The sequence below is a fragment of the Sturnus vulgaris genome, chromosome 4 (genome assembly GCF_052056855.1).
Source record: "Sturnus vulgaris isolate bStuVul1 chromosome 4, bStuVul1.hap1, whole genome shotgun sequence".
NCBI classification, from domain to species: domain Eukaryota; kingdom Metazoa; phylum Chordata; class Aves; order Passeriformes; family Sturnidae; genus Sturnus; species Sturnus vulgaris.
Genome location: NC_142246.1, coordinates 5,546,654 through 5,569,991, shown reverse-complemented (window position 1 = coordinate 5,569,991; position 23,338 = coordinate 5,546,654). Strand labels below are relative to the sequence as shown.

The window sequence follows — 23,338 nt, the reverse complement described above, 5'->3', positions numbered from 1 at the left end:
TGACAAGGGCAAGGGCAATAATTTAAATCCCTTTCCTGGGGCTTAGGGGGAGTTTTTTACCTCACACTGGTAGTGAGAGCATGTGCTGTGCTGTCTCTGTTCAACTGGGGAAACTCCACTGTCATGGATGATGGTTTCCTTTCGGGTAACAGCAAGAGAGCCTTTGGGGATGGTGACTTGGTCAGATAAACTGTAGTACCTCAAGTAATTAAGGAATTCGGAAATTTTTGTCACTGAGCACTAAATGGCATCTAAAAGCACAGCTCAACTATTTTGAACTATGTAGAATTGGTTCTTCTTAAGATGGAAAAAGATGGTGACACAAAGGTTGTTAATTCAACTGACAACTGTTGTTTAATTAGGTGTATTTGAAAATGGAGATCCCTAAGCAGCTTTGCTGGAATGTCAGAAAGCTTAAGGAAGTAAAACCCATGAAAATCCATGAATTAGAGAATTGGACTGTGTTAGCTAAGGTTGGTACAATTACAATAGACTAAGAAAAGGTTGAAGGGAAGACAGTACAAGAGGGATACCTACACCAGGCATTGCTCTGGGGAATGGAAGATAGAAACATCAATAAATCTGGATCTCACAAGCTTGGAAAGGCACCCCCATCTTCTCCCCAATACAGTGGGACACTACTGATAGTCTCCATCTCCCTCTAGGTACTGGAATTATTCCCTGAGCACCTGTCACTCTGCTATATAACTGCCCTCCTGGGATTTATATTTATGTGCATATTTATACCTATATATAGTGTTACAGCAATAATGGCACTGCCAAATGCCTGAGAGCATCATCTTCCCAGTGCAGCTTCTGCCAGACTTTTTATGTAACTGTGACTCCTCAGAGCCTCAGTGCCAACATGGCTCTCTCAGTTAGACATTACTGCCAGCAAAACTTTTAAACACAAACCAAGACCTGGGGTGGATGGGCTTGGATCAGCCTAAAACATTCATCAAAATTACTACTACCAAGCAGAATAAAATTACTTTAGAGTGATACAAGTTTTGATTAATAAGTGAAAGTTCCTTCTGTGTCAGTGTAAATTATGACTTCTTCTTTTTTTTTTTTTTTTTAATCAGGCCTTAATGGATACATTGCCAGAACTGCTATAAAATCAATTGTAAGGGCAGACCAGGTCTTAGATCAGCTGTTCTCACATTTGCGTCACAACCACAAGTGTCTGATGTGAGTTCCTCTTGCACAATTAAATTTCCAACAGGAATTGGGCCCTTCAACAAAATACCTTCCAGAAAGGGATTATGGAAACATGAAGTACCAGTGGCAGACACTGCTTGGAGACACTTGTGCACATCTTCAGCATTTTCAAGCAAAGAGGCCCTGAGAAGCACAGCTGTGCAGGGGCTGCAGAGACGTTTTACCTTAAGGATCTGCTGTGTTCTGTAACACTTATGATTCTCAAAATACCCCAAACCATTTTCTGAAAGGGGAACATTATAAACAAAACTCTTAGCAATCACAGTGAGTCCCAGACTGAGTTTGCACTAAAGATTTAATGGGATAGACATCTATGCTGCTATCCAGATGAGAAAATGGGCTTGTTATCCCTGGGATCTTGAGAGGATTGAAGAGTCAAGATCTGGAGGCTGAGCTGGGTTCAATGAAATTAAAAGAGCTCAGGTTGTGAAGGGCACTACAAATCCTACAGGACCCCAATAGCATCCAAGTGCTTTTGATTCTCCCTCATTTCACTTTCCCTGATGGCCCCATATGTCTTTAGAAACCAGGGCCCAGGGAAGATTTTTCAGCAAAAAGAAAAAAAGAGAGCACACCCAGCTGCCAGACCTGCCTGTAAATAGGTCGCTCTGCAAGGAAGGATGTTTCTGTCTGAGGATTCAGTCATATGTACTTCGAGTTGCCTCCTCTTATCCTTGTTTTGAATGAGCAGTTAAAGCTTCAAGGCTTTTTGAAAAGGCTTTGATTTATGCTGCTCTTCAGAAACAAAGAAGAGCACACAAAGCTCTGGATGCCAAATGCCTTTTAAGTCGACTGTGTATCTCACCACCAGAGGAACAGCACACATTTGTCAGGAGGAGCACATCAGCTCTGCACTGGAGCCAGAAGCACAAACCCAAATCTCATTTGTGCCCAACAATCAACCAGTCCAATCCTTCAGGCCAGTCTGCCCCTGCCCCCTGTTTTATGAGCTTTCCCAGAATACAGGCAACACCTTTCCAAGGTGGTGAGGAGCAATCTTAGAAAACAACCCCCCAGCACAACCACAAACCTCATTACTCACATATTCTTTGATGTCCTTTGATTTCACGGCTTTGTAAGAATAATATGCGGGGTAAAGTGTGCCAAATATAAGCCTGGAAAAAACAAACAAACAATAAGCAGATTAAATTGATTTCCTGTCACAGGGAAATATTTTTTCCCCTGTGTTTTAAATGTGGTTTTTGCAATGGTAAAAAGTGTTAGGATTTTATTTAAGCTTGAGTGCACTAAGTATAGTACAGGAGAGATTTTGCATCACTGAATTCAGAGCAGCTATTGCCAGTGACTTGAATGAAGAGCAGAGATTCAGGCTGATTTTCCTTTTGCAATTGTTTCCAAAGCTGTACCTTATGAGCTACACACAAAACAAAATAACCACACCAAACAATAAAGGTCACCACCACACTTTCAAAAGGAAATTAAAAATCTGATCTTGAAACAATCTAGTGCAACACCAGGAAAATGGGAGTATTGCTTTCAGAGAGAGAATTATTTGTCTAAAATCCCTTCCACCTCTATTCAGTACTCTGAAAAGCTGGCTGATGATAAAGCAGAATCCAAGTTCTACTGGTGCAAGGGTTTGGGTGCCTTATCCTACATTAAACCTGGTATAGGGTAGAACCCTGCACTGTTCAGTAAATTTGGGCTCATGAAAGGAGGAAGAATCTGCCCACCAAGATATACCAACATACAGGCCTAAAAATCCCAGCTCTGCTGTTCTTTCAGACACCTTCCTTTCATTTTTCAAGTCTGAAAGGGATGCTGTCAGCTTCAGATTTCATATAAGAAAGAAACAAGAATCTGTAAGTTAAAAATAGCACTACTGAGAAAAAAACGTGGAGAATTTTTTATACTAGGTTCTCTCTGCATCACTGCCTACACACTCGTTCACTTGGATTATTCTGGACATAAGCATAGGCTTGTCAAAACCACTTTGCCCTGCCCAGGTTTCAGTCAGTTTTATTCAATGCAGGAGGATGATGCTGCAAAGTCTAAATTTAATAGATTGCAGGGTAATGCTTATTGGCTTGCAACTCCCCATCTTTCGCTTTTGCTTTAAATTCATACAACTGTTTCCTCTGCTCCAGGGAGTGAAAATGATCAATGTTTCAACCCCTAATTGTGGAGCCACACGGAACTGCAGTCATTTTTTTCCACCCTGCCAGCAGTGACTGTGTGCCATGGGACTCGTAATTACAGTCAAGTCCATTACGTGCATAAGACATTAAAAATTAACACTCTGGGATATGGTGCACCATCATACTTCCCGGAGCTCAGGGAGGTATTTATGAAAGAATGGGGTGAGCCAGCACACATCTTGATTTCCAAAGCAGTGACCAAAGGCAATTTGCCTTGCTATTCATCATGCTCACTGTAGCATGGCTTAGCAGAACCTGAAGCACAATGCAGACTTCAGAAAAGCAGCTACTGAGTGAGGAGGTCCAACATTTTACAGAGCCTTCACACTGGTTTCAAAAAGCTTTTCTGGAAACAGTCAGCTCGAAACCAATTTCACTCAGAGGGGCTTGTGCTGTCTACAAGGATCATATACAAACAATCAGATTCTGGAAAACCAGAAGTGTTTTTGTCCCTTGCAGTATCCCACCAAACAGCAACATGGATTAAAGCAAGGACAAACACACAGACAGTGGCTTGATCCTGTTCTCACTGAGGCCAATAACAAATATTCCGAGTTCAGTGGTAGCAGGACCTAATCCAAAGAAAGTAGAGTTTGCAAAAGGAAGAAAGCTACAATATTCAGAAAATAACAGCTGAGCACATGAAAAATATTTTTGGCTCTCCTTATAAAAAGCACTGCAATGCTGTTCTTCCTTCTTGGCCTAGGCTGGCTGCTATCTCACACTTTTATTTCCTGCAAATAATCACTGAGTGATTGATATTCATTTCCTCAGTTTGTGCTGGTAACAGAAAGTCACTGGATCCTGAAGAAGCAAGTGGTTTATAGGAATACCAGAAAATAATTAGTCGCAGACAATATATAAATTTAAAAAATCCTGTGAGGGAAGGAAATTGCAATAATTTTGCGTGTGCAGAGCAAGGGACGGTTAATAGGGTGATGTGATCTCCCTAAACTGGAGATTGAAAGTTTCACTGATTTGCCTTGCAGTGTGTCGTGTGCATATATGGACATTTATTACTGCTGTGGTTTACTAGACTGAAAACTGTTTTAAGGAATGTTGGAAGCCAGTCTTGCCACTGCTGTGGCTTACTTAAGTGGCTTGGGGTCACTTAAGCTCTGGGCACACTCTACAAATGGAAGACAAAAGATGTTTGGGCATTTCTGTAAAGCATATTCAGGGTTTTTAAGACAAATATTTGCATATAGGGATATTCCAAAAGGTCTCTTGAAGTTACTGTCTTCACTTGGCTTTGAATCAGGGTTGAGTACAATTGATTTAATTCAAACACACACATTAATCCTCCATCTCTTCCTTCAGTTCCTTACTCTGCTGAAGACAATAATTCTCACTTCCCCTTCATCCAAGCTTCCTGCATAATTAAAGTTACTGTTGATTCCTGCCTTCCTTCATCTCCATGCTCAGACTGTTGCCAAATCACTCCTTCTGCACGCTACACACAAACCTGAGGCTGATCCTTTGTCCCCGCTTTGTCCCTTGAAAGCCATAAAATCTTTCCTTGTCCAAGTCTCCTTTCCACCTCCTTTGTGTGGTCTCTACCCCACCTGGATGCACCACTGTTTAAACCTCTCTCCCTGTTCCTGCCACCCCCACTACCAGCCTAACAACCTGAAGTAAATTATCTTTGCTTCCCATGCCTGAAAAACGTTGCTCCTAACCACTGTTAGTTTGCTCTTTTATCACATCCTACATTGGTCCCTTCTCTCCTCTAATGACTGCAGTGCCACCACCCTCTTCCTCTGCTGTTCCCTGCATGTATTCTCCCACACCCTGGAGCTCCTGTGCTCCTTGCTCCCCCACTGCACATCATTCCATTGCCTCCAAAACAAGCTGTTCCGTGGCAGTCATCCTGACAGCCCCCAGACTGACACACAGCAGCCCAAGCCACTCCAGTTCCAACCAGATCATTCCCCAGTCCTCCTCATCTCTACATTCTTCTTCTGCAACACTTCTATTGTTATCTGAACCAGATCACAGGACCTTCAGCTTTCTTCCCACATCCCCAAAATCACAGGACTGTCCCTCAGTTCCCTCCCACAGCTGACAGCTGGCCTGGGACTCAGATGTGCTGTGACTCTTTCTGTGTTACAGGCACTGTCTGTCTGTCTGTCTGGTGTTAGCCAGCCAAATTAATGACCTGCCTATGGAGTCAGCACTGCAGCTTTTACCTCCTGGTAGACAGTGCTATAAAACAATCTCCTATCCAGCAGCTAATTCTTAGGAATAATGTAGGAAATTTATATTTGAGACCTCTCTGACCCATCTATTTCGGCCACAATCACTTTGCAGATCCAAAAGTTTTGCTGCAGTGGAAAAACAGACAACTTAAGTCTCATTTCCTTAGGAAACCAGGGTCAACCCACTCCCCACCCATTTCCATCTTTCAAAGCTTCTTTGAACGAGCTGTGTACCCAGGAAAGCCCTGGCCCTTTTACCTTCTGTGCAGAAGCAGATATCCTGATCATCAAATCTCCCAGAGCCTGATGTAGAGTAGTTGCTACATTTAAAGCTACAGAAATGTTCTGTAGTCTGGGCTAAAGCAAGCACACAATGTCAGGGTATAGAGAGAGGCAAGGAAGTGGTAACATCCATCAGTGAGTTAGGAAAAGCTCACTTGCAGCACTAAACAAATGACCACAACAGCCTGACAGTTCTCACACTGCTCTGTGCTAAAGGTCTACACCACTTACAATCACCTTGAAAAAGGACAAAACAGCAGCTGTAAAGAAATCACTGAAGAGTCGAATAATTGTGCAACAGGAGGCAAAAATCTAAGTAAAAGGTTAGTCTGCCTAAAGAATAGGATAAGGATTAATGCTGAAAATCCTGTAATCCTATTAGGCACCTCAGCAGCAGCAATCCCCCGTCTGGATCATTACATGTGCTTCCGGTCATCCTTTGTCAAAAGGGAGACACAAAGGCAGGAGGGGAAAGAAAAAGACAGGGAAAGTGGAAGTGCACTGGGGAGGATCCATAAGAGGGACTGTAAAGGCTGCAATTGTTTCTTTTGCAACAAAGACAAATAAGGTTAAATGAGGTTATTTACTCCTCCTGATGAAGTGTAAGGGAATGCTCAACTCAATAAAGAGAACAAAGGCAAAAGGAGGGGAGAAACCCCCTGTATCACCTCATGAGATATTATGTGGAGATATTATGTGGAATGGATGAACTGTATTTATTAATATAATTACATTATGTAGGAGTTGGGGGTTGGGTTTCATTATTCTAGTTTACCATTAAATGACAGGAAAGGATGAAGCTTCCCATATTGTGGGGTTTCCTGATTGTCAGGGGAATAGTAAAGCAATTGAACTGCTGGCTCCTCTTTAGCAAACCCTGTCATATTCCAGGGAAGCAGCTGCATCACCACCAAAACTCCTTCTGTCTCCACTTACCAGGACAGCTACAGTCAGACATGACTATTATACCCTTCTGTTCCTTCTCTGGATCTGCTGGAGCAGTGATCTGACCATCAGAGAGCACAGACTATCACAGATGTGACAGCATCCCTGACAGAATCTAGGCTACAGCCTGGGGAACAGCCTCAGAGCTGCTACCATGACCTGGGAGGGTCCCACAGGACATCTTGAGTTCTGATTTGGTGATGCTGCTTTCCTCATGGAAAAGTCATTTACCCACAAAATTAACTCTCACGCTCCATAAAGTAGCCACTGAAATAAATGGGAAGGCTCTTAGTGATTCTTAGGAGTTCTTGCCTGGACTCAGGTTACCTCCAGAAATGCCTGCACATCCAATCCCTTGAGCATTTTTAACCACAGGGGTATTTTCTGCGTGGTAACCTGCTGTTACAAATATACCAGCACAGCCTGTCTACATCCCAAGCCATCCAAGTTTTGCTCCTCTAGTTACCATGCCACCAGCACTGTTTGGGCTGCCCAAACACTTAGAACATTTTACTACAACAACACAAATAGAACAGCCCTTATTTTGCCCATAAATAACTAATGTTCCCATTTCACCAGCACAGCAGCCAAGATGGCAACTTCTGCTCACAGGGATGAACACATTTAGGAATCATTGAGATACTTCCTGTTTTCTCAACATGCTCACTGGCTAATGTGTGCTTCTTACACAGAGAGCAGAAGCTGAGCTGTCACTATGCCAGCATTCCTCAATGATACCACCAAGAAGGGTGCCAATAGGTTTGTGTTCCTTATTATCAGTCCTAATTAATGTTCACACAGTGCCACAGATTAAAAATAAACTGCACTGTCTTTGCACTGAAGGTTCCTAGTTGAAATCAAGCAGTTAGGGACATGAAAATAAGCCATGCACAAGGTCAGGGAAAGGGTTAATTTTAGTCCCTGGGCAGGTCAAATGCCTGATATTCAAGAAGGGGCAGGGGTGGAGGAAGCACCAGCTGCAGAGGAGGTTCTGATCTATATTCTCTAGGAGGTGGCTCCTGCAAATTCTTTGCGGTCACTGTGCAGCAGAATGGTGGTTCCAGGGAAGTCAGGGACTTGCCTGTTCATCCTCAGGGTGACAGCTGACACTGTCCCCACCTTGGGCCCCAAGAGATGTGGATACCTGACCATGCCAGACTGACATCCTGATATGCTCTGAGAATACTCATGACAAAAATATCTCTCAAGGAAAGCGCTGGGTCCTGATATCCCTGAGACAGATTAGGCTCACTTCAAATTCTACTTGCAACTTGAATCAAACATCCTTATGGGGTTGGTTCGGTGTCCAAGGACAAACGTGCAAGTGTGCCTATGTCACTCAGCCAGTCATGAATTGCCTTTGCAGGTAAAGCTCCACTTGCACAGCCACCCAGCACATCCGTCTGCTTTGGGAAACATTCCTCTGCACCTCCTTGGTGACCTGCTCAGCTCTTCTGACCTGCTAAGACCACGTCCTCACATCCACACTTCCAAAGCACATACACACCCACACCAAGAAAGCAGAAGGCAGAGCCAGGAGAGCTCTGTGTCTAACACAAAGATTCTCTGCTTTCCATGCAGATCCACCTCTGACTTCTCAGCCAGGTTACTACAGAAGCAAAGTGAAATTTCATCTCGGTTGATGTAACCTAATGGCTGCTGAAATCTAAATGCTCCTCCCGGTGTAACTGCAGGGCACAGGGACTGACTGGCCTTCCAGCAGAAACGGCAACTCAAGGACTGTCCTTGATGCTTCTAATTTAAGCAGTCTTCATCTACCCAAAGCAGCACATATTCCTCTCCTGTTGACATGACCCTTTTTTGTTTTCCTCAGCCAGGGCACTTGTCACACAGGAGCTGGCAGATGGCCAGGCACAAACAGGTGAAGAAACAGCGGCGGGGATGGGTGGAGAAACTGGCCTTGGCCAGCCTGGAGACTTTACACAACTACACTTGGGTCACAACAACCCCATGCATGTGGGGGCATGAGGGGGTTAGAGAGGCTGCTCAGCAGAAAGAGACCTGGGGGTGCTGGTTGACAACCAGCTGGAAATGAGCCAGCAGTGTGTCCAGGTGGCCAAGAAGGCAAATGGAATTGTGGCCTGTGTCAGCAATAGTGTGGCCAGCAATTCCAGTGTGATTGTCCCCCTGTGCTGGGCATTGGTGATGATGCATCTCAAGTGCTGTGTTCAGTTTTGAGCCCATCACTTCTAAAAGGACGTTGAGGTGCTGGAGCATGTCCAGAAGTGCAACAAAGCTGGTGAAAGGCTTAGAAGACATGCCTTGTGAGGAGCAGCTGAGGGAACTCGGGTTGTTTAGTCTGGAGAAAGAAGAGGCTCAAAGAGACCTCACTGTTCTTTAGAACTGACAGGAGGTTGTAGTGAGGTGGGGTTGGTCTCTTCTGCTGTGTGTAAAGTGAAAGGATGAGAGAAAATGGCCTTAAGTGGCACCAGTGGAGGTTCAGATTAGATATTTTTTAAGAATTCACTTGAAGAATGGTTAGGCATGGGAATAAGTTGCCCAAGGAGGTGGTGAGTCACCATCTCTGGAACTGTTCAAGAGGTGTCTGAATGTGACACTTGGAGAGATGGTTTAGAGGTGACTGTAGTTGTGTGGGGTTGGCTCTTGACTGGATGATCTTGAAGGCCTCTTTCAACCTCAGTAATTCTGTGGGCTATTCCATTTGTTCACGTTGAAATCCTACATTCAGACTGGTCTAAACAAGATCAACTTGTCCCCACTGTTCCCTTTTCCACACTTCCTGTTCCAGGAAGAAGACAGAAATGGTAAAATAGCTATATTACTGATGGAGAAACCTTGTTAAATATTAGGATTGTTATGATTATGCACGTGATGCCTACTGAAGCCTGACATTCCTAGAAAAATTACCAGCAGTGAAAGGTCTTCACAGGGTTATGTTTACATGGGTGCCCTTGAGTATCATATTTAAAGTCCATTCAAGATTAGGCAGGCACTTAACCCTTCCCAGGGTTACTGCTCCAGACTCTCTTCAAACTCAGGCAAAATTCCATCAATTTACACTCAAACCAACACTTTAAAGTTCTCTTTCCAGTCCTTCAGAACAGAGAATGCCTGTGTAGCTGCTATAAAAATACCCCACAGCTCTGCAGCTATTTTAGGAAGCAAATTCCTTGCAGGTAGAGGTTTACCAAGCTGGTCTGTTCTACTTCACGCTGCCTTCAGCGGAGCTGCCGAGCCCAGAGCACTGATGAGAGAGAGGAATTTGCTGTCACCCGGACAAGATTTGAAAGCGGCTCTGTGTGGAGAGCGTGTGGGGCTGGTGTGGGGCGTGTGAGAAGCTGCAGTCAACAAGAACACTGAGCCTGGCACACCCCAAGGGGCTCTGAGCAGCTGCCTGTCAGAGATAATGTTTCCTGGGCCTCGCCAGAGGCATTTTCGCTGCTGCTGCTCCTCCTCTCTCCGAGCTCCAGCTCAGCAGCACCGCAGAGAAAACAGCCCACGGCACTGAGCTGCCTCCCAGGGCGGGCACAGCCCACGGCCTCTTCACTCTTTTGGGGAAGAAGAAGTAATTAATCAAAGTGTGATACTGACGGCAATAAAATCTGTGCCTTTTCGAGAAGAAAACATTGCTGTTCTGTGACCGGGTCGGATCTTCCCGCAGCTCCACTGCTCCAAAAAGGCTCTGTGTGCTCTGACGTCTTCCCCATCCAGTACTGACCCTATAGCTCCGGCTTTGAGAGCTTTGGTTTTTTCCAGATCAAATAAATGCCAATTTGAAAACTAAATTGTATGTTTTAGATGGGAAGGGCTGCTTTTCCTCTGGAGAGGGGGATGTTTATGTGGGAAAAGTTTTTTTAGAAGCACTGATGTTATATTCCAGAAATGACAGATGGTCCAAAATCTGCATTGTGAGTTAGCCTACAGATTTATGGTAGGCTCGTGATATGAAAAGGAACAGAAAAACTTATAACCTAACCAAACTAATTTCTAGGCTAAAAAAAGGTATAAAATATGGATTGCTTATCAACAGAGAAGCTCCACATTATTTCCATAGAAAACCACATCATGTTGCAAGTATTATTTTGGAATTATTTTGACTGATACTATGTGAATCACCTTTTAGGAAGCATAACCACATATAGAAATCCTAATTGAGACCATAATCCTAGTAGATTCTCTGTATCTGAAAACTCAGTTCAGGTTATGGAAGATTTCCACCATCAAACCATAAGTGCTACCACTGTTTCAGGAAGTGGAGAGAAACACAAAAACTCCTGTTCATCTATCCCTCACTGAACGACAGCTTTAGACTTCTTGTGGTGTACTCATGAGACACAAAACAGGAATAAAAAATTAAATGAAACTATAACGCATCCAAATCAATTGCAACATAACCCCCTTAGAGTATTGTTACTTCAGCTTCCCAGGGACAGAACATTACTAGAAGTGCTTAACTAAATGCAAGGAATATTTCAGCTCAATGTAATTTCAAAATTAAACCAGAAGATCTCTTTGACCCAAATATTCAGCAAAAGCAATGAAAAATACTGACTTTCCATGGATTATCAATGACCCAATCTGCTGTAACAAATCAAGCAGTCCCAAGGTTGCTGCCAGTACCTCTGGGTCACTCCAGAATCTCCCAGAGGAGGACAGAAACTGAAGGGAGATCTCTCCCCTAGTCAAGGAGAGCAGTTTGGTACAGAAAAAGGTATCAGGCATATTCAGAGCTAGCTAGGTGCAAAACAGCCTGAGGTGAAATTTTACTACTGTTCCAACGCCGCTGCTGTGGGGGGGTATCCACCCTCTACTAGTATGGTGCATAGAGTGGATGCTGGTAAATGAACATTAAACAATATAACTCTTTCCATCAGGAACTGACTTTCTCACACCTCTGAGGACTCCAGAATATTAATCAGAAAAACCAGAAGACCAAACATTTTGAGGGACCAGACTCAATGAAAACAAATGGGACCCAACTCAGTCGTAACCTCCATGTTCCAGAGCAATATCTACCTTCCAGTTAAGCAAACAAACAAACAAAAAAAATCCACACACATCTTTAAAACATTTCTTCTCATTTCGATAATACATTTCAAAGAAGGATTTCAAAGTGAAGTATAAATGTTATTGATGTGAATATCAAAACTGGTGGCATTACTACTGATTTCTGATTATTTCTATTTCATTACTGGGTTATGTCTATTTGAAATTATAAGAAAGTCAGACATTAAAATCATACAGGAAGAATCATATCAGGACATGAACACTGTCCAGTTTTCAACTCGTTTTAAAGCATGAGCATAGGAAAGCTAAGGCAAGATGATTCTACAGGTAATTTCAGAATATTCGGCCCAGCTCCATGCTTTGGTTAGCATGGGTGTCAGAATGCCACATGCTAAATATAACAGCTGCAAAATTGTGGGGAGTGCACAGGCCATGCAGACCAAGTTTCTCTTCCTGGCCCACATACATAGATTGGCATTTCTTCTGGGTAACTATAAACATTTTAGGGAGTGGCTGGGCACCTGCCTTCTTACTAGGACCTGCATAATTTTTATTTTAAAACAAAGGAAAACAAGAAACCGTCATACAGCTTGAAAAAGAGAGACTTCTAGTCTTTTCTCACAGGTATTTGACATGGGTTTCTAGTGTGAATTTAATAGAGTTCTTTCCTCCAGGGTCTTTTCTCATTTCATTCATCCTTTTTAATCCTTCCATTTTATTCAGATAATAAGAGCATTGCAATGAAATGCATGGTGCAGCTGAGATAAACATGAAGGCAGAGATCTCCAGCTGGAGCTGAACTGATACAGAGCAGCCTCCAGTCTGACCAGACATAAGGGAGAGGAAAGCAGAAGGAAACACGCCTCTGTTCTGAAGCCATGGACCACTAATGAATAATCAATCAGACCTGCTGGCTACCCCTCTGAATTTAGTTTCAACTACCAGTACAACTCTTTGCCTCTAATTAAAATAAATTTGAAGAAAAATGACCATTTAGTGGCTAATCCTAAATCACAGTGTTAGGATAAGTGATACATAACAGCAGCTGGAAGAGCCGAAATAATATCCTGACCCCACACCTCTCAGGGCTGTCCCAGGGCAGCATCAGCCCCACGGGGGTGACACCCATCATTACAAGTTAATGGGAGAGGTTCCCCAGAACACTTCACTGACTGAGGGTGGTTACCTACAGGGGTATGAGACTCATTATGGGATGCATGGGCAGACCGTGGACTTAGGCTCACGCAGGGAATGAAAAGCACACCAAAATGACAGTACAGCGGCACCTCTTATTTCACATCTCCTGCACATACTCACCCACAGTGGTCACGATGTAAAATACCTACTGAACCTCTGAAGTTCTCCTGGAGAATATATGGGAGAGCCAGCACCCAGCACTTTGGCTCCTGAGCTTCCATGGATAATGCTCACTGCAGAGCACTTCCTCCAGGGTTCGATCTGGAGTAACCAGACTCACCCAGGAACAAAGGAGCAGCACCAATCCCCTGCCAGAGACAAATCATGAGCCCCAGGCCTCGTCCAGTCAAATCTTCAGTATCTTCATCTCTGAATTCCTGTTCATGTTTGCTTATCCTTGCTTTGAAGAATTTTTACTTTTCTTTATTTATAATCAGAATTTCCTTTGCCGCAACTTGCTTCCATTGCCTCTCCCCCATTTGCTGTGCCTCCACAAAAAGCCTTCTCTGTAACAATCCTCCACATTTTTGAAGACAGCAATGACATCTCCCCTTCATCATTTCTTATTAAGGCTGGACAAACATCTCACTCATCTTCCCTGGTGCACCATGCACTCCAACCCTCTTGCACTGGACTCATTGCTGCCAGGGCCCTCCTTCTACCAGAGAAACTCAAATGGGATATTTTACATCCCCTCACAGTTGCAAAACAGAGGGGAAAAAAATAACTTTCTTCAACCTGCTGGATAATCCTCTTGCTGACCCAGCCCTGTGTCGAGATCTGGAAAAGAAAAGTGCTACATCATTCCTATGATCAGAGGTGCAGCAGTGCCAGGGATCCACTCCCTGAAAGACGAGGAGATTCTTCCTTGCTGCTTGGAGAACCTTCTTCCTCAGCCCCACCACACCCTTTCCTTTGCAATTGGTGCTATCCCCAAGGAGCTAAGCTGGGGAATACCTACTTGATTGCCAAGGGAAGCATGTGAAGAATAGCACCACACTGTCTTAACTCTGAGACTTAACACAGAATGGGTGCTGTTAGCAGAGTTTCAAAAAGAGGGGTAGGGAGATGAAATGAATATTTACAAACAGTGCTCTCATTCTCTTAGCCATTTTTGGTGAATTAGAGGAATAGCTAGATTTCCCTTATCTCTACAGCCACATACTCACATCCAAGGCTTTGTGTCATTAACTGTGCAGTTTACTATAATGGTTTTATGGTAATGTTGTTGCATGATCTATTCTTACACAAAGCTGGGAGTAGAGAGGTCATTATCATCTTATTTACCCCTATGCTAAACACCATGGCCCACAGCACATATCTAGAGATAAAATGACACATCCTTTCTTCTGCTGGAGCTGGGAACCTCACAGGGAAAATAGCTAATGTCATCCTATGATAATTTTTAAAAGGATTAGGGGCTGCAAAACCTTGATCGAGCTAAAATTAATTTAAAGGGCTTTCTCAAATGACAATCTCCTCCAGAGCCCCTAAATTCTTCCTTTAGAAGTTGGAGAACTGTATTTTCAGGTTACATGAAGAAAGATTAAATGAAACTGATCCTAAGAATAGCTATATTCAGCACTGTTGAAGAATTGACCTATGTTAGCAACAGGTCAAATACACATTCTAGGGTCCAGGAATCTTTAGTTTTTCTGATCTAATAATTCTAAAAGGCTTTTCAGGACTGTACCTGAGGACACAGGAGTACCCTAGGCACAGAAATACCAGCATCTCTATAAGTCTTCACCATCTTCAATTAGTTCTCTCCAAGTCTTTGGGAAATATCGGAGATCTCAGATCCCCCTTGTACATTTTGATTCCACATCAGCCCAGCTGAGCATTCCCCTGGTTGGGCATCCATCATGCAGTGTTGACACAAAATTTTTCACCTGTTGTGCCTTTAACTTGCTTGGGTTGGGCAGGATATTGTCACTGCTTCAGGCTCAGAGCATACCAGCACACAGTGTGGGTGGGCTAAGATACCCCAGGTGAAAATTCAGTTGCCCAGCCTCCAAAATTCATGCCCATCCCCATAGTAACACTTGCATATTGCCCAAAACCGCAGCTGAAGTTAAATATTTCTGACTTGCAATTCACTTTGCAGGTGCATGGGACAGATGCAACTCCTGCAATTTGTACAGAGCATTCTAAAATATCTTGGGTTTTGCTCAACAGACAGTATATATGTACAAGTGTATATGCATCAAGACAGAAAACTGGAACTTAGACACATTTCCTTAGCCACTCTGGGATCTTTCTTAAAATGCAAGGCTTCTCTTCTGAACTTTGAAATCTCTCTATATCTATCTAACTTTCCTGCATCATGATTCACCTCACAATTTAATATACTTCTGCTACAAAAAGACAATTCCTTCCCTATTCCTTCCAAATAATTTTAGCTTTTTAAGTACTTTTTTAAAGTAGGTTTTGCATTCCTTGACTAATATTCGATTTTTAAAAGTTCTGATATTTTCCAATCTGAAGCTTAATAGGTTAAACTCTTTCCTGTTACACCAAAGACTAGATTTCAATCCCTGTAATTTTCTAGTAAGTGAAGTTTGGGTCTTTAACCAAAGGTAAGAGAGAGAAAGGGGTTTCTTTTTATTCACACCAATTTTTACAGCACAACTACTATTTACCTACATTACATTTTTTAACAACCACCTATTACCTAAAGAGCAGGCAAGACTCACTAGTGAGGACACTGAAGCATTTCATGGTTCACCAGCTCATATTGAGAGCTTTATAATGACATCTGACAATTTGAGATTCTGGACAAAGAGATACCTAGGATAAAAACATTCAGAGAAGGCTGAGATGATGAATATCTGCACGTTCCATTGACCATGCTGGAAAATAAATGGCTTTCACCACTGGAAATCAGCAGCTTGGTCCCAGCCCAGGCAGTGTGAGATCTAGAAAGAGAAGTCTCAGTTTCCAGGCACTGCTTCTGTGCCACCCCCACCATTGCATAGTGAGACAATCTCACTGTGAGCACATCTTAGCAATTCCCACATTTGCTCATTTATTCTCATCAGGTGATTTCTTGGAAGCAATTACAGAAACATTTCCATTCAAAAGGAAGTATCAGACAATAGTTTCTCAGAAAAGAGCATGTACACAGCCTTGCAGGTTCAGAGTACAAATCAAAATATCTGATGCCCACAGATATATGCAATATATGCACACATTACAGAAGCTGGGATTTAAAATCCAGTTTCACAATTTGAGGAACACATCAGGTTTTTTTAATGCCTCAAGACAGCAGTATTGCTATCCAGATACTCAATCCTCCTTCTGACAGAAGATGTCATGTTCCCATTTGCATTCAGTTTTGATCTCTCACAGACTTCTCATATGTCTCTGAATTTCAGGCTTCAGCTGAGAGCCTTAGAGAGTAAAAGGAATAAGTCATGCTGCTCTCTTCTATTCTGCATTTCCCCAAACACAAATGTGTGCAGATCAAAGCCTGTGACACAGGCACAGCTCCATTCCTACACCATGAGGAATATCACTTGGTCTCAGGCTAAGGTAAGGAGCCAGTGCACTGCACAATTATGAACAGAAAAGGCTTTGCCTCCCTTCTTCCTTTTGGCTTAGCGACTTCACTTCTTTTCCATTCTCACCTTCCCTCTCACACATATACCTTTCAGCTGGCAGCTACCCAAAATATAAAATGAAATATAAACTGAGGCTTAGGAGCCAGATGGAGACTTCAGAGAACTAACTTGACAGGAAAGCAAAGGGGAAGACAGCCAATTCTTCAAGGACCATTTCAGAGATTTCTAAATAAGCAGCTGCTTAAGAAGGCAGCTTGTACTTTTTGTGGGAACGCCCACACTGTATGCTAAGCTATGTATGCTTTTCCACCTTTTCTTACTCTTTAATACTGCTGGTTTAAATGTCACAGTCCAGTGTTTGTCCTCTTTCTCAGGCAAGGGGATTTACACAAAAGGATGACAATGTTGCAAGTACCACTCTAAATAAAGCATAATTTTGAAGTGAAATAGTAAAACTGTTTCAAACACATGTAGCTGTATAAAATGTGTCTGGAGAATTGAATTTACACAGACTTCAGCCATTTATGGCCTGCCTGCCCAGAGCGAGGTTTCTTGGTTTCAAGAATATATATAAATCATAACAGTGTTTGAATAGGGATCTGATTTGTTACAGCCAAGTATCTGCAAACCTCAGCAGAATAATAATTGAAAAAGAATGCTGAGCTATTCCAGTGGCTGTATAGAATATCTGGGTGCAGAAACCTCAGGACACACTATATCAAAGAGATGAAAAATATCTCATCTATAAGTAAATCCTTGGGGTGGGGGTATGATTTTGCAGAATGGGTTTACACGAGATTAAATATGAATTACCACAGACTATGTGGAAAGCAGACTGGTTCACTTTCAAGTACCATGCAAAAGCAAGCATGGTATTCATAAACTTAAAATGCATGTTCTGCTTCATGGACAGTAGGCAAGAATCCTTCAGTGACTGTCTGCAGTCTCTCAAGCAGCTCTGCTGATTTTGCAGTGATCTAGGAACAATATGTAGAAAAGGCAGAGGATGTGTATCATCAATCACAGATGTCACATCCCCTCAGCCCTGGAAATGGCTGTCAGTGAGCTCTGGGATGTCCAGGAAAGTGTGCAAGGCAGTGATGGTTTAAGGTAGCCAGGATCAGGGATGAGCTCGGAGCCAATGGCAGCAGCCGTGGCTAGCCAGCACCCTCTGTAACAGAGCTTCACACAACGGTACAGGCATGAAAAACGAGAGATTACAGAGTTTCTACTTGTCTGATGTGATTAAAATAGCTTTAAAAATATATGTGCATTTTGATTCTCCAGATGGAATCTAAAGAGAAGGTGATCATGCTCTTAATCCTCAGCTCTCAGTGGGTATTATCAATTCTTAGAGAAAAGCTTGATAGTGAACCTCATCAGAACGCCAGAGGTGAGGTCAGAGGTTTCTTGATTACAGGCTTTGGGATGGTCCATTCAATTACTTTGGTTGCTGAAGTGCAGGTAAAGCCATATTCCTATTTAGTGATGAAATTCCCAATACAAAAATGAGAGGATCGTGACAGAATGATGCTTTTAGGAGCCCTCTATCCTTGACCTGTCACCACTCAAAGGGCAGTTTAACTCATAAAGAACACAAGCCAACTTCTGTCCCATAATATTCAATTTTCTAGGATGCAGCTGGCACCCTCAACAAGGCCCTCACCATTCTGAGCTACAAACACAACCTTAGGTCTCCCACCTGGCTAGATTTACACCATTCACTGGCCTCAGCAAAGTAGCACCAGTTGACACAACTTGAAGCTCTAGGAATGAGAAAATCATTGAGGTTTGCATTGAAACAGCATTTTCAGCTATTTATTTAGTTTGTCTGCAGAAAATTCAGCCTTGATTCTTCAGATTTACCACAAGCCAGGACTGGGATTTTTGTGGCAGTTATTGCTAAAATTTCACAATGCACCCCTTAGCATACTTATAAGGGCAAAATAGAGAAGCTGTAATTATTCCAGATCCAAACTTCCCCCCTCCTTCCCCCCATGTACTGTGGCTTCTTAGAAAGTTACATTCAGAAGCTTTCTATTGAATTCCATCTTTTTTGTTTGGATGATCATACTTCATTTCATATGGATTTTGTAACTGATCACGTGGCTGCAAGGCTTTTTTGAGCACATAAAATGATACACTTATTTGATTGCTAGATTAGAGGAAAAGAGTTTATGCAATTCCTGATGGGTTGAAGAATCCCCAAATCTTCTAAGTGAATGAATGGCTCCTCAATTATCTCTAAGTGTACAAGTGCTAAGCCATCACCATGAATTCCCATCTTACAGTCTGCTGTAATCAGCTGTAACAGAACACACCATACACAAGGATCTCAAAATTCTGTCCAAATACTGATGAAACCATCTTTACTCAGCCCAGTGAGATGGGAGATCACAAGCAGACACCAGGACAGGCAGTAGAACACAAAGATTTTTGCAGATCTGTTCAAAAGGACCACAGAAGTCTCCATTGCAGGCTCACGACAGTTACAGCTTTATAAATATCCAGATATGGATGTATCTATGAGATGAATTATATCCTGAGAAAGCATCATTAGACCTCAGATTGTCTATAAATCATTAGAGGCAGCAGGGGATTGGTTTGACTGATTGCACTCTGACAGCTATGAAAAGAGGTGAGCACAGTATAACAAGCATGAGAAAAGCCCTACAACATTTATGCATGAAACCATTTACTCTTAGTTCAGTGTTTGTGTTTTTAAGGTATATTTTAAAAATAGCAGCTTCCTCCCTGCATTTGATCCTATGAGAAACACACTTTCTGTATATAGGACAGCAGAGTGTGTTGCCATAGAAACTATTATGATCTACTTAAATTCAACAAATTCATGGGGTATATTCCCCAGAGTATCTCAATTTAATTATTAATGCTCTTTCTAAACAGCAACATCTTTCTGTTTTGACCAAAATCCTTATAAGCAGAATGAAAACAATAAACCTGGAAAGCAGAGTCCTTTGTTCATCTACAAAACAGGTACAATTAAGCCAGGGAAATGCAAACAGCCTCCAGGCTGCCCTGACAATGTGCTTTAACTCAGACCTAGACAAATTGTTTGGAAGAGGGAAAGTCTCATTCAATGTTTGTGTCCATAATGCCCCTGGTCTCTCTGCTATGATTTCCAGCAAAAAATACCAGCTAGGATAGTGGGCTTTTTTGCATAGGGACATGCTCAGTGGAATCTAAACAATGACCATCAATTCATTTTCATATAACCACCTGTCTTGCAGTCATTCTCAAGTCAGACCACTCAAATCTTTTTCCATTAAATACGTGACAAAAGTCAAAGCCTTTTAGCCTCAGGGAAGCTCCAGCATCCATCTCTCTCTTTCACATGTTGCCCTGAATTCTGCAGGTAGATTTAGGAGTCAAATGGTGTTATTGAACCTGATCTAACACCAGGGATAGTTTCTTGTGGGTCACATAATCTGAGTGGCTCATAAGTCTAAGTTTAGATATGCACAGGCCATGTCCTCTCGAGTCCACAGCAGAAGAGGCAGCAGGACAAGCAGAACCCTTCCATGAGCAGAATGAGGCTCAAGAGCTTCAAACTGCTCATCCACAGAAGGGCCTAAGGCAGAGCACGACCCAGAGCAGTCCTGTAGGAACTGCCCAAGCTAGAACAACCATCTCATCACAAAGGCTGTTTGATGTGACCTATAGCTAGAGAGAGCAGCACTCCTCACATGCTCACAGCAAGTGTCAGAGCATTTGTGCTGAAGACATCAAGACAAAGGTGACCATGAAATGTTGTGGTGAATGGAGAAGGTCATCTTCCTGTGATTGCTCTGCTCTTTACCATCACCAGGTGTTTCTCATCTGTCCTCTCTGCAAAGGTTGTCTTCCTGAAATGCCATACAAGATTCCTGGATTCCCTTCTCCATGAGGGCTCCTCAGGGACTGACACCCAGGAGAGCTCTGCCACAGAAGAAGCTTGTCTATGTAAAACATCCCGGAGTACACCATGATTTCTGACCATTGGCTTGGAAATTTCAGCTCAGAATTAATATTTACCTCACCCCTCCAATTCTGCTCCAGGGGGGTACCTCATGCCCATATCAGGCTCTACCATGTGTGAAATATAACTGGTAGTTTACACCAACAGATTATCACTAAGACTATTGTACAGTTACCAAATCAGGAAAGAATAAATAATTTGCCTTCTTCCCACTGGGAATTTACAGCACTGCACTGAATCCAGGTTCTCAGTATTCTCATATAAATCTGCAGCACAAGCCCTTTCCTTATATGAGGCTGGTTATTGGTTATAAGCCTCCCTCAAAAGATGAGGAAAGAAATGTCTGTCAGTTTTTTGCTTTCCTGTGTAAACATTTATTTATAGGCTGGAAACAAGAAATAGAATAAATGAGCTGAATGAAAGGAAGCAGCAATATGAACTCAACAGAACAGAAGTGTTTCTTCTGCAGGAGCTGCAACTGTTCATTGAAGCTGACAGCACTGGACTGCCTGGTAAATTCACAGGCACACACATGGTCCTGGCATCCCTGGGATCTGTCCAAAAAGGTACAACATTCCAGACATGAGGGGCATTCTTTGTAGCTGCTCACAAATAGGGTCTTCAATGTTGGTTTTGTTCTCCTGTAAAATCTGCCATTTTGGGGAAGCAAAATATTACTATTGGCTCCATGAGAGAGAAAGGGGAAAGAGAGACTGCAGCTTTACTGACCAATTGATTGATTCCTTCTTTGAAACTGGATGTTTATTTATTAGCAATTAGTGCATGAGCAGTAAGGGATGCAGCAAGTAGCATTTGAAGAAACAAGCCTTTTCTAAGTGTGACACCAGCTGTTCCCCTGTCACTGTCAAGAGTAAATCTCCAACTTGACACCCAATCCTCTGCCTCCATATAAATGTGTGTCCCTTCTGAAACATAATCCTTGCTCTTCATTTCTACTTACTGTACAACCAGCTTCTCTCCTTTGATGCCATCCCTGCCCTGCTCCTGGCTCTGTAACCACTTTTACCAGCCTGCAGATCACTGCTTTACCACCCAAAGCAAATTAAAACCCCTTGCCCTTCTCTTGCAAAATGTGTCTGTAAGAAACAAACAGCAGGGTACTCTGCTAAGGAGTTATGCCTGTTTGGAGGCTCACAGCAACAAATGGACTGGTTCCGTGTAAAACTCTTGGGAAAGTACTACCCATGTTTCTAGCTCTGGCACGGTGCTCTAGGTTTGGAGTGCCTTCCCAAGTGCCTTCCTACCCGTGGAATGAGCAGGTCTGTCCTGTTACCTCAGTCATTCTCTCCAAAAGCACACAAGTCATGGAAAGATAAAACAGTCTTCATTTTGTCAATTTTTCTAGTTCTTTCTCACCACTCTTCTCACCATCTGTTTTGCTTGTATTTTATCAGTTTAAATTCTTTCTTACTACACGCATGTGAAATGCCAATTCAGAGCATGAACACTGTACCAGCAAGAGTGTCACAGAGAGATTACTGAGGAGCACAGGATCAATCTCAAGAATGATTCATCTAGAATGTAGAATTGCATGTATTCATACCATATTTATTTTTCTGTTACTACAGAACTTAGAAGAACCAGTCAGAGACTAACCCCCACCATCTAGGTGTTGTAAGATAAAAAGCACTAAATGAACTAGCTCATTTTAAAATACTAAATGAACTTGCTGCCCAAAAGAGTTTGCAATCTAAGCAGCATACCAGTGATAACAAAAGTATGTGAGACCTTCCCTGCAAAAAGCAGCATGTGATTAACTTCAACCATACAGGTGATCTAAGGGAGATTTTGCCATATGAGTGTTTTGCTTGCAAAGAGCCTGATTACAGGGATGCATCCCTTCATTAGGCCATTTCACTTCACAAGACCTACCTGAAATCTGAGTGGCCCCAATCCAGCCAAGTGGACAAGCCAACAAAAGGAAATCTAGACTCAGATCCTTGCTGCCTAAAGTCATAGAAGAAATTTTGTCATACAAAGATTCTGCAGCAATCCAAACTGGCCAATACTTCTACAGCACTCAGCTCTTCTTCCACCTTTAGCCTGATTAGTCTGAAAGTTCCCAACGTATCAGCTCTGTCTGCTGAGACATGGAAGCACAAAGACAAATGCAGTGCTCAGTATTCAGAAGCAACTGCTCAAGAAGTAGGAGGTGTGATTGTACGTTGTCCTCCTTCATCCAATTTGTACAAAGTACTTCCCCTTGACCCAACAGCTCTCCATGCAACACAACCCCTGATGGAAGCTCCTTAGAGATGCCAGTCTCATGCTGTTAACTGTAGTAAGAGCATTTAAGAGTGTTTCTCAACCTTTCCTAATCACTGAGCCATCCAAACCTTTGAAAGAAACATAGAAACAAAGCTCATTTTATATCCCGCTGTTGATTAAGGATAGATGACAAATAATAAATCACATGGAAGTGACAAAATGTTGAAATCTTAATATTTTACAAAACTATAATTCAATAGATAAAATACAAAACTTGTAACTAAAAAAAAAAAAAAGTAAATGGTATCTTCTATCTAAATCAGTTAGTACATAACTGTTTGTATAAGAGTTTCTGGTTTAAAGCTCAAACACTGACTGACTGATGTTTTGTGGACTGCCAGCCATCTGTGGACCACGCATCAAGAACCTTGGATCTAAATCTTCCTCCTGTGACTAGGAAACCAATTTTAGGCAGTGTAGCCTGACTTAGTAGCCTGTATTAAGCAGTCTGGCTCTTGTTTTCTGCTGACTGTGACACTAAGGACAGCACCAAGTATCTGAAAGGGAATAGGCCAT

At 42.5% G+C, this 23,338-nt stretch overlaps 1 protein-coding gene across 1 annotated transcript in view; it reads right to left on the bottom strand.

Annotated features, from left to right (window-relative positions):
* Positions 1–23,338, bottom strand: part of REEP1 (receptor accessory protein 1) — a 67,013-nt gene that overhangs the window by 37,701 nt on the left and 5,974 nt on the right. The window contains exon 2 of the mRNA XM_088162989.1: positions 2,264–2,336. Coding sequence (XP_088019115.1) covers positions 2,264–2,336 — 73 coding nt within the window. The remainder of the gene's footprint in view (positions 1–2,263; positions 2,337–23,338) is intronic.